This window comes from Myotis davidii, unplaced genomic scaffold, assembly GCF_000327345.1.
Source record: "Myotis davidii unplaced genomic scaffold, ASM32734v1 scaffold37, whole genome shotgun sequence".
NCBI classification, from domain to species: domain Eukaryota; kingdom Metazoa; phylum Chordata; class Mammalia; order Chiroptera; family Vespertilionidae; genus Myotis; species Myotis davidii.
In genome coordinates this window covers 1,047,033-1,058,560 of record NW_006289395.1, presented here as the reverse complement: position 1 = coordinate 1,058,560, position 11,528 = coordinate 1,047,033, and the positions used below count along the sequence as shown (strand labels likewise).

The following is an 11,528-nucleotide window of genomic DNA, read 5'->3' as shown; positions in this document are numbered from 1 at the left end:
ATCGAACCCGGGACCTTTCAATTTGCAGGCCGACGCTCTATCCACTGAGCCAAACCGGTCTCGGCTCAACCTTTTATTTTTAAATTCAGTATCACCCAGCTCAGGAGCCTTTTTAGAAATTTCATACCACAGCTATGCTGTTCATCTTTTATGTAGCAGGGCCCTTTGAAGTACCACAACCATTGGAATATTTAGGATATTTTTTACCTCCCAAAGAATCAATTTTGCCTCCCTGGGCGTGATATCACCCCACTGGGGAGGTATGCAGTGAGAGGTACAGCTGAGGTGGCCACCACATTCCCTCTGAGACCCAGAGAGAGACAGGGACTTGCCCAAGGTCAACCAGCCAGTTCGAGAACTCCTGCCTCTAGCCAGAGGTTCATTGCCTGCACCCAGCCTGCTCCCTGAGACATTTGAGTAGCTCCAGGCAGAGTCTGGCGGGTCCTGGACTGAGAGGCCCCGATGGGGTCTGATTTAGGGAAGCCCTGTGTTCACGGCGGGGTGGGAGATGGCGATGGCGGGGCAGGAGAGGCCCCGGCCCCACGGTACCTGCAGCAGCATGCGGAGCCGCGTGATGCGCTGGAAGGGCAGCAGCAGGAAGGACGGCAACGGGAGCCGCTCACACTTGGGGAGGCTCTGCAGCCGGCGCAGCTCCGCGGAGAAGCGCACGTTCGTGTCCCTGCAGAAGCAGCCCAGGCCGCTGGAGTGGGCCTGGAGGCCCGGTCCCCCGCCTGCCCGGGCCTGGACGCCCCCCTGCACCCCGGGCTCCCACAGGTGTGACCTGGCCCCTGCCCTGGAGCTCACATCAGGCGGCTGTAGGTCTCCTCCTGGTACTGCTGGTTGCGCACGTAATCCACGTACACGGAGAAAGGGCCCACAGCGTGGGCATGCACCACGTCGCAAAGGTCGTTGATGTGGGGTCAGCAACGCCTCGAGAAACCTGCAGGGGGCAGAGGGGGGGAGCCGTCGGCGAAGGGAGGCAGAGAGCCAGGGGCCCTGGGACAGGCTGCAAGTTAAGGGGCGCTCCGTTGGCTGAGAGGGCAGCACCCCACTGACCACTCGCTGACTTCCTGGACCCTCTGCACGTTGGAGAAGAGGGTGTGGTGGTCGCGGGGGGTGAGCGTGTCCCGGAGCGCCTGGCTCAGCACGAAGGTGTCGGTCAGCAGCTGCAGGGAGCGCAGGTAGGAGGCCTCGGAGGTCACCACCTCGAACAGGCTCTGCGCAGGAAGGGCAGGGGGACGTGGAAAGCTCAGTTCCCAGCCTGCCGTGGACCCAGCCACCCTCCTGCCCGGGGTGCTTACCAAGTCCTAGAGCCGTTACCACACCAGCCCAGCACTGCAGTGTACCTCATTCATACCCATACGTCTTTAATTTTCCAGAGCCCTTCTCCCAGCCTGAGGGTCACTGCAGGGACCCCCAAGCCCAGAGGCCTCACCATCCTGCAGGGGCACCTCCCAGTTCTGCTCCTTCAGCTCCTTCAGGCCCTCATCCCTGTGGAGAGAAGAAGGGATGGAGTCCCCCAGAGCCAACCCTGCTGCACACCTCCAGGGGCGCTAGCCACATGATAGTGTAAGGTTGTGTGCAGGGACCCTAGCGGCTCCCCAGACCAAACCCCAGATATTGTTATGTGCCTGTTGTATGGGAGGCCCCGACTCAGCGGGCTCCATCTCCGCCCGTTATCTCAATGCTGTGTACCAGAGACTTCCAGGTCTTTACCTTTCCAGCCCTCGCACATAGCAACCACCATCTGAAATGTCCTCTCTGTGGCTCCGTGAGACTCAGCATGATAAACCCAAACTCACACCTCCCCTTCGCCCGCCCGCAGCTCTGTCCCTCCTGTTCTGGTTACCACATACCCATTCCCCCAAGCTAAAACCCCAGGAGAGCAAACACCAGTAAATGCTTGTTGAATGAATGAATGGGCTCAGGTGAACTCTGATAGTGATGGGGAATCTAAGATCATTAACTAGCCCAGACGACACTGAAGAGATAATGACAATAGAGGCATAAGGTGGGGAACTAAAATGGAGCACTTACTAGGGACCGGTTCTTCACCAATGTTATAGTCGATGAAGTGGTTGGTATGCTTACCCCCATTTCACAGATGAGGAGCCTGAGACCCGGAAAGGTTAAGTGACTTACAGAAGGTCACAGAGCTGATAGGGGACAGCGCTGGGATTGCTTGTCTCTAGAGCCCCAGGCCGCCTTCACTCCACCTTTGTGGAGGGGGGACTTAGCAGGACCTGCAGAGTCTGCCCTCAGGTAGGAGTAAGGCGGGGAGGGTTGTTGGTACCTGCCCTCCATGGTTGCTGGAGCATCATTCTGAGGGGCTTCATCTGGACTGTTCCCTAGAGAGAGAGCCCAGAGTGAAGAGAATAAATCCCCAGAATCCCCACCCGACTCCCGACTCCTGCCCCAGCAGAGACTGTCACCATAAAAACTACAACTCCCATCAGCCCTGGAGCTGCCGCTGGCGGAGAAACAAAACAAACTCAGGACCTATTGGGGGTTGTAGTTTGTTCATCTGTAGACCGCTACCCCTCCACCCCTTCCCCTCCCAGCCAAAGGACCCACTCTCCCAGGCCCTGTACCTGTTTGGCTTCCATCTTCAGAGGGCGGACGGAGATCTGGCTGTGGGGAGTCCCCTGAGATGGTGGGGTCCTGCCTGACCCGAGTTGGTTTTGGGGGTTTGAGAGGTGGCAGGAGTTTGCGCTCAGCAGTGGAGCGGTAAGACGTGAGGACCACTGAGGGGTGACTGATGCTGGGAGGGTTGGGGCGGGAGCGGGAGGCCCGCAGTGGGGACGCTCGGCAGAGGGCCTTGGGACCATCCTCATAGCCCCCCACAAGGACCCACCGGAGCTCCAGGCCAGGCCGGGCTACGTGGCAGACACAAGGGCAGCAGGGCGGACAGGCCTGGGCAGCATCTGTGGGAGACGAGGTGTCCTAAGGAAAAGACCCTTGGCCCACGCTGCCCAGGGTGCTTCCCCTTAACCTGCCCGGCAGCTGAACATGGCCCAGCCCCAGGCATCTACTCTTCAACACGGACTCTCTTCAAACTCCCAGAAATATGGAAATCAGATCTTCCAAACGTAAAATCCAGTGTTTAAAAGGTAGCCCCTGAAAGGACCCAGCCTTGAACCATTGAAAACAATAAAAGAGGAGCTGGATTGAGCCCCCCCTCGCCCCATGAAATGCTTACCCGGTGGGCCGTTCTCCTGGGATCCCCTTCTCCTGAGGCTGCCCCGGAGAGCCTCTCTCTCCCCATTCACATCCACGCCCCCCTGGGGAGCCGGCTCCGTAGCCTGTGCAGCCTGGACCCGGCCCTCAGTCCCCCACTCGAATTTGCCAGCCAGTCTCCGCACAGTGCCTGGGGCAGAGGCAGGGCCATCCTGGGCTTGGCCCCGGGGGGCTGGGTGCGGCAGGGGCAGAGGCGTGCGGGGTGACCCGGAGGGTTTGGGTGGGGGCACTGGAGACCTGGGTGCGGGTTCTGGGGAGATGGAGCGCCGGGACACTGGACTGGGGGTGCTGGGAGGGGAGTCTGGGGAGGCCTGAGAGTCGAGGCTGGTTTTAGAAGCGGAAGGGGGCAGCAGGGCAGGGGGCTTGAGGGAAGAGGCGGGGGGTTCCCAGAAGATGGGGGAGCACATTGGGGTCGGCGCATCATTGGAGGTGCCAGAAGGTTCTTGAGGAGAAGAGCCGTTGTGGGGGGGCCCAGGGGACTGGGCAGCCCGAGGTCGAGAGGGGGGGCGCGGGCGGATGATCCGAGGGGGCTTCTGGGTAGGGGGTGTTGCTATAGGAAGAGACTGGTCTGACATCTTCCTTTGAGCTTTTCAAAGGAGTGGGGGGCTCTGCTGGAGTCATCCCCTGAGGAAGAGGGAGGGAGAAGAGAGAGAGACCCTCAGTGGCACCCCCTGGCCTGCCCTGCGTAGACGACGCCTCAAGGCAGCGGTTCTCAACCTGTGGGTCGCGACCCCTTTGGCGGTCGAACGACCCTTTCACAGGGGTCGCCTAAGACCATCCTGCATATCAGATATTTACATGACGATTCATAACAGTGGCAACATGACAGTTATGAAGTAGCAACGAAAATAATGTTATGGTTGGGTCACAACTTTGGCGGTCGAACGACCCTTTCACAGGGGTCGCCTGAGACCATCCTGCATATCAGATATTTACATGACGATTCATCACAGTAGCAACATGACAGTTATGAAATAGCAACGGAAATAATTTTATGGTTGGGTCACAACATGAGGAACTGTATTTAAAGGGCCAGAAGGTTGAGAACCACTGCTCTAAGCAGAGCTTGTTCGCCAGGAGGGGAGGCGGCTGTGCTTCCTCTCCCTGCTCATTCCCAGTCTTCTCTCTTCACCTCGCCCCTCCCAGGCAGCCTTTCCTCCCCGCCCCCCCCGCCCCCCCTGCCCCCAGCCTCTCTTTCTCTGGCCTGTAGCTTCTGCAGCCACAGTCTGGATGGAGGAGACAGTGAGGCTAGGGTGGGGGTGCCCCAGCGGAGACCCAAGGCAGGGGAGGGGGCACAAGAGGAGGGGATGGGAAGGGGAATTGAGCTTGCCAGTCTAGCCACACCGCCTCGGCTTGATGAGTTGTGTGTGTGTGTCCATAGAGTGTGCGTGCGAAGGTTGTGAGTGTAGTTTAAGTGTGTGTGTGCTGTTCCCAGTGCTATATGAAGGGGTGGCATGCAGGGGGAGAGTGGAATGCCGGGAACGGAGTGTGGTGGGAGAGGGTTCGAGGGTGGATGTGCTCTGTGCTGTCTGTGGGGACGTTCGCCCTGTGTGAGTGTCTGCGCACACGCACGCCCGCGCTGGCGGTGGGGCTGCATCACTATTTCCCTGCTCCCGCCGGCCCTCCGCCCCCCATTTCCCAGTTCCTCTCTCCGGACTCTCCCTTTCCGGATTATTTTTAGTCTCCTTTTCCTGCCGTAAAGATTCCTGGAGCCTCTGACCCCAAGAGACCAGGAGGCCCCGGACATGGTCTCTCCTGCCCCGTCCTCTTACCCCTGCCCGCCCCATCCCGCCATCGGGTCACAGGGAAAGGGGCCCCAGGGGGAGCCTGGGTCCTGCCGGGATGCCTGAGGGTGGTGAGGAGGCCAGAGCATGGGGACCTGGGCTCCACTTCCTCCCCCTGGGAAGGAGGCCATAATCCTGCGAGGACCACAGGGTCAGGGCTGGGAGACAGGGGTGAGCCCCAACTCCCCTCAGGAGTCAGCAGGAGAGTCAGGCCCCCCCACCCCCGCCCCAAGCACCAGATTGGGTTCCTGAGGAGTGAGGCAGGGTGGGGGCCTGGGCCGCAGACTGTGAGCCTTGCCGCTCAATGGCCTCTGTATCCTGGCAGGAAGCCCCTTATCAACATGACCCAGGCAGTGGCCTCCCTGGCTGGCCCGCTCCTCCCCAGCTTTGCCCGCCCGGGGGTCCCGCCCTTCTCAGGTACCTTGTTTGCTGTTCACTTCCTCTCCCACCCCCCACACAGCCTCTCACAGGGACCCAGGTATGGGGCCCGAGCACTCACCCTCGAGTCCTCTCCACTCTCAGTCACCTCCTAGGGCCGAGTGAGTAGGAGCAGGAAACAGGAATCAAATCCTCCTCCCACCGGACACCCCCCCAAACCACACCGCACTCCACATGCGCACACCGGGGCTCTGGAAGATGTGATGGACCCGTGTCCCGGGGTTCTGAGGTTCACAGGGCCTGGGGAAAGGCTGAAACCGGGGTGTGGACCGCCGGCTACTCTGTATGTGCACGTCCTGTCGGCATTGCTGTGCAGAGGGGGGCTCCCGGGCTGGAGGTGAATAGGGGTGGGGTGAGGATGGGGTGAAAGTGGCACGGGGCTGGGCTGACACCTCTGGCTCAGCTGAGGGATGGTGCGTGTGCTCCTGGCGGCCTGCCTGACCACCTCTCCCACACCTCGCCCGGCTGCCTGTCACCATGGCTTCCAGCCTGTTCCCCGGGTGTGAGCCGACCCACTGTGTCACACCAAGGGGCCCCTCCCCCGCCCCCCCAACTCTGCAATAGCTCCCCCTGAATTTACCTTTATCTTTTTGGAAGTGGTTTCTATTTTCAACCTGTCCTGCCTGCCCCTTGGAGCAAGGAGTGCGGGGCCAGGTCTCCGAGTGTCTGTTCCTGGGTTTCTGGGGCGGGAACTGAGGGCCCAGATTGAGATCTCAGCAGAGGAAGCCAGTTCCTCAGCCCCACCCGGCCATTGTGTCAGGCGTGAGTGTGTGTGTGTGTATGTGTGTGAGTGTGGAGAAGGGATGGGGGTGAGGGTGGAGGTGGAGAGGAAGATCTGAGATCTGTCTCTTTCAGGAGGATATGACTTTGCTGGGCCCCCTGCCTGCTCGCCATTCTCCATCACGGTCTCTCTGGTCCCAGCCTCTGACTTCCTCTGTCCCACTGGGAGGCTTTGATTGGCTGGCAGTCAGTGCCCCTGGGGGCGGGGGCGGGGGCGGGGTGGGGGCGAAGAGTAGGGTCTCTCTCACCTCTAATTTGCTCTATGCTTGAGCAGCTGAGTTCCAGGGCTGGGGGTGTGTCATAAAAACATCTGAGGGCGTGGAGTGAGCCACACCCCAGGCTGAGAAGTAGGGTAATGGGAGGAAGATGGGAAGGGCAGTTGTGACCTGCCCGTGCCTCTGCCCACACCCAGGTGCCTGCCTTTGCCAGACCTTCACACACATACACACACACACCAACAAGACACAGGGAAGGAAAGCCAGAAAGCTGGAAAAAAACATGTTTTAACCTCTTTTTCTTCAGAGTAAAAGCCAAAGTCCTTACAATGACCAACAAGTCCCTGGACTATTTTCCCTCCGACCTAAACTCTCCTCTCCATGCCCTGACTAGTTTGGCTCAGTGGATAGAGCGTCGGCCTGCGGACTGAGGGGTCCCAGGTTCGATTCTGGTCAGGGGCATATACCTTGGTTGCGGGCACATTTCCAGTAGCGGGTGTGCAGGAGGCAGCTGATCAATGTTTCTCTCTCATTGATGTTTCTAACTCTCTAGCCCTCTCCCTTCCTCTCTGTAAAAAATCAATAAAATATATTTTTTTTAAATAAAAATAAATAAATAAACTCTCCTCTCCGGCACCCTGCTGCCTCGGGGACTTTGCACGGGCTGTGTCTTCTGCATGGAACCCTCCTTCCCAAGACATCCACATGGACGAATCAGCCCATCACCTCCTTTAACTCATTGCTCAAAGTTCACTTTCTCAATGAGGCCTGCTGCCCCATTCTTTACAGTTGCAGCCCACAACCTCACACCACATTTTGGACCTCTCTTCCCCCGCATAGCTATCATTCATTATAACATACCATATACTAGTAGTTTATTATTAAATTGTCACATATATAGTTAATTGCCTTTTACATTAGAAATTGAGCTTCCTAATCTTTATCTGTTTTATTCACTAATACACGCCAAAGTTCTGGAACAGGGTCAGGTTATAATAGTGCTTAATATTTGATGAATTGAACCAAATTGAACCCCACAGTCTACTCCTTCCCTGACTCCCCTTCTGTACAGATCATTTCCATAATTCTGTTGATTCCACCAGTTTCCCATCACACACACACACACACACACACACACACACACACACACCAGGACCAGGCACCTAACCTCCAAGCCTTTAGGTCTAGATCCTTTTGTGTTTCCTAGGAAAGTAAATCTCTCTCCAAAAGTGCCTGAGACCCTATCGAGAAAGCTAGATGCACATGTGTAGCCAAACAAATCCTGTTTTGTATTGTTTTTACTGAAATGGAAATATCTTTATTAGTTTTGCTACTTACAGAAATATCATTGAAAAAGATACCTGGCCCAACTGGCGTGGCTCAGTGATTGAGCGTTGACCTATGAACCAGAAGGTAACGGTTTGATTCCTGTTCGAGTCCTGTTGCAGGCTCCATCCCCAGTGAGAAGCTTGCAGGAGGCAGCCAGTCAATGATTCTCTCTCATCATTGGTGTTTCTATCTCTCCCTCCCCCTCCTCTCTGAAATCAATAAAAATATATTTTAAAAATAAATAAATCAATAAATCAATCACACACACACACACACACACACACACTAAGATAATTAACCAAAAGTGGTGATTGTCAGCTACGAGCATGAGTGGCACTTGGTCCCACGTGAACCACCCCAAGCTTGAGCGGGAATGTGCGCAGAAGAGGAATTAGATGGGTTGGGCTGCCCTGGACCTTTACCTGCCCTCCCTGGCAGGTCTGAGCTCATTTCATTTTCTTCTTTCCCCAGACAGACCCACCTGGAGGCTTTTTACCTGTCAGGGCAGCATGTTTTGAGGAACAGAAGCTCCTTGGAGCTACACTGAGAAGATTCTAACACGCCTGGCAAAAAGTTCCCATTGGGCCCACTGCTCAAAGCAACCACAAAGATAAAAACCATGACTTCTCAAGTCTGTGCAAATCACCATCTATTTAGCTGTGCCCCATCCAATTCCAAAACAAAACTGAGCTCCGTAGATGGCACTGGGTTGTCATTGCTGCTGCCACCACTGCATTGTGCCCGCCCCGCGAAGACCTAAGGGTCAGAGAAGGCTGATGCTCAGTGGGCGAGTGGTGATCAAGGTCATTTCTGCTCTGGGACTAGCCTGGCCTCAGCCAGCCTGCAGACTGTTGAGGTTTGAAGCAGGAGATGGTGTGGTCAGTGTCCCTCTCATTAGAGCTGGAGGAGAAGCCATCACGAAGGTCTCCACAAGGCCCAGTGTTGCTCTAGAATGGGAGGCAAGCCAGTTGGGAGCAGATTAGACCCAGCTCCAATGCTGCTACCTTTTCCTGGAATGTAACCCTGCATCAGCTTCAGGGGGCCTCAAACTTTTTAAACAGGGGGCCAGTTCACTGTCCCTCAGACCGTTGGAGGGCCGGACTATAGTTTAAAAAAAAACCATGAACAAATTCCTATGCACCCTGCACATATCTTATTTTGAAGTAAAAAAACAAAACGGGAACAAATACAATATTTGTATTTGCATGTGGCCCGCGGGCCGTAGTTTGAGGACCCCTGAGCTAGATGTTGCCATCCTAGTAACAGCAGCAAACGTCTTCTAGGAGGCTCTCCATGCCCGACCCAACTCCATATGGTTCTAGTGGGACAGCCAACCACAACAGCCGCCTCCTGGCCACCTGGCCAGGTTTGGTCAATCACAGTACCCGTTGCTCCGGCCACAGACACTGGCCCCAGAATGAGCAAGTTGCCCACGCCAGCACAGCCCCCTGCCCTGAGCCTTTGGGAAAGAGCAGCTTTCTCTTTCCTCCGAGGTCACAAAGCAGGAATAATGTAAGTCTGCAGCAATCTGTGCCCGGGCCGCTCTGCCCTCACAATAGGAGAAACCAGTCAATAGTGGGAGAAAATGCGCCCCATACCCAAAGGAAGCTGAGCCAAGAGAGGGTGGGAGCCCGACTTCATTTGAGTCCCTTGGCTGTCCCGGTTCCTAAGCCACTGAATTCACTTTTGTGCTTAGACTAGTTTGAGCTGGCTCTGTCACTGACTGTGAAAGAATCTTCATCACTGCAAGTCACTCCCTACTGCAGGACAGTTGGGTGGCTTCTCGTTTTTGCTGTTACAGTTAATGCTGCAATGAACATCTTCGTGTCTCCAATTTGAAATAAGACAGAGTAACCCTAGAAGGGTCACTGGGATTGATTTTGATGGTGCTTGAAGATTTTCTGGAAGAATGGAGGAGTCCTCAGCTCTTTCTCATCTCTTTACCTCCACTTCAGGTGGCCTTCACCCTTTTCCAGTCTTCCTTATGTCGCTCTCTTAGAGTTTTCCTTGAAAATCAGGTAGAGTTGGGACATGCTGATGGGCAAGGCATGACCACTGCGGCAGACCACCCAAGGGCAGGCACATTGAAGAAGAAAGCAGGCCTATCTGGAGAACTGTGAAAGGGAAGCTTAGATAAAAGACAGCGGGGTGTGAATGAGGCTGGAGGAACAAGTAGAGTCCACACTGTAGGCAACCTGACAGGGCAGAACGGGCACTGAAGGTTTCTGAGCAGGGGTTGGGGAGTGGATAGCAATTGTTTTAACCAGTTTTATACCCAATTTCCCCTCTTCCGGTACCAGCACCTGGTGTGTTTATAGATAATTGACTTCAGAAAGGAAGGGAGAGGGAGAGAGAGATAGAAACATCAATGATGCGAGAGAATCATTGATCGGCTGCCTCCTGCACACCCCTTGCTGGGGATGGAGCCTGCAACCTGGGCATGTGCCCTCGACTGGAATCGAACCCGCAGGCCTATGCTCTCTGCACTGAGCCAAACCAGGAAGGGCTCTGGTGGGTTATTTTCAGAGATGGCTGCAACAATCCCTCCCACACAAATGCCCTTTTGCAATGTGGCTTTACCACTCCTCCCATTAAGAGGCGGAATCTATTTCCCCTCCAGTTCAATCTGGGCCGGCCCTGTGACTTTCTTTGATCAAGAAAATGCAAAAGAAGTGACACTGCCTATGTGGGGCCCCGGCCTTAAGAAAACTGGCAGCTTCCACTCTGTTCTCTTTGAAGCTATCCACCATGTACAGCAGTGTGGGTTAGACTACTGAATGGTGAGAGGCCATGTGAAGAGAAAAGCCACTTGGAGAAGCAGGATGGCCCAGCCATCATTAGGACTGAGGTCTTAAGACACGTGTGCAAGGACATCTTGGATCCTCCGATCCTAGCCAAGCACCCATCCAACACCACGCGAAGCAGTCCTACTGAGCCCTGCCCAAATTCTTGATCCACAAACTCAGGAGCAATGAAATGGTTTGTGTTTTGGGTTGGTTCATTATGTAGCAATACGTAACCATGACACACTCTTCCCACTGAGGGTGCTAAACTGATGGAATATAGACTTGGAGCTGCTGGCGGCCAACAATGAGGCGGCTTGAAAATAAAACCAACAAAGGCGAGAGGCTGAGAGAGACGGATCTGAATCCCTGATCCCATTGGCCTAAAGTCACATCTGTGTTTGTACCTTTCAGTAGTGGAAGTCAATAAATTCCCTTTTTGTAAGCTAGTATGAGTTGGGTTTCTGTCACTTACAGCAACAACAGCAACAAGCCCTTGCAAGGGGAGAGGAGCGTTGAGTACAGCTGACCGTTGGTAGGGCCAGGACCTTGAATTTCAATAGAATCCTTCATGGAACACCTGGGCCCTCTTTCCTGTCTAGAAAGCCATTAGCAGTAGGTGGTCTGCACATGATGTGGGATAAATAAGGAATAGGCAGTAAGGAGAAGCTGTCCCACTCTGGGAACCAATACAGGCCATACGGCCCAGCTGGTGTGCTCAGTGGTTGAGCATCAACCTACGAACCAGGAGGTCATGGTTCAATTCCTGGTCAGGGCATATGCCTGGTTTGTAGGCTCAATCCCCAGTGTGGGGCATGCAGGAGGCAGCCAATAGATTCTCTCTCATTACTGATGTTTCTATCACTCCCTTCCTCTCTAAAATCAATAAAAATGTATTAAAATTATTTTTTAATATATTTTATTGATTTTTTACAGAGAGGAAGGGAGAGGGAGAGTTAGCA

At 55.0% G+C, this 11,528-nt stretch overlaps 1 protein-coding gene across 1 annotated transcript in view; it reads right to left on the bottom strand.

Annotated features, from left to right (window-relative positions):
- The window catches only part of ARHGEF15 (Rho guanine nucleotide exchange factor 15), a 10,504-nt gene extending 4,363 nt beyond the window's left edge, over positions 1-6,141 (bottom strand). The window contains 8 exon segments of the mRNA XM_015562589.1: positions 550-679; positions 805-921; positions 923-940; positions 1,057-1,491; positions 2,294-2,348; positions 2,592-2,924; positions 3,200-3,861; positions 6,040-6,141. Coding sequence (XP_015418075.1) covers positions 550-679; positions 805-921; positions 923-940; positions 1,057-1,491; positions 2,294-2,348; positions 2,592-2,924; positions 3,200-3,812 — 1,701 coding nt within the window. The 5' untranslated portion in view covers positions 3,813-3,861; positions 6,040-6,141.
- Between the last annotated feature and the right edge of the window lie 5,387 nt (positions 6,142-11,528).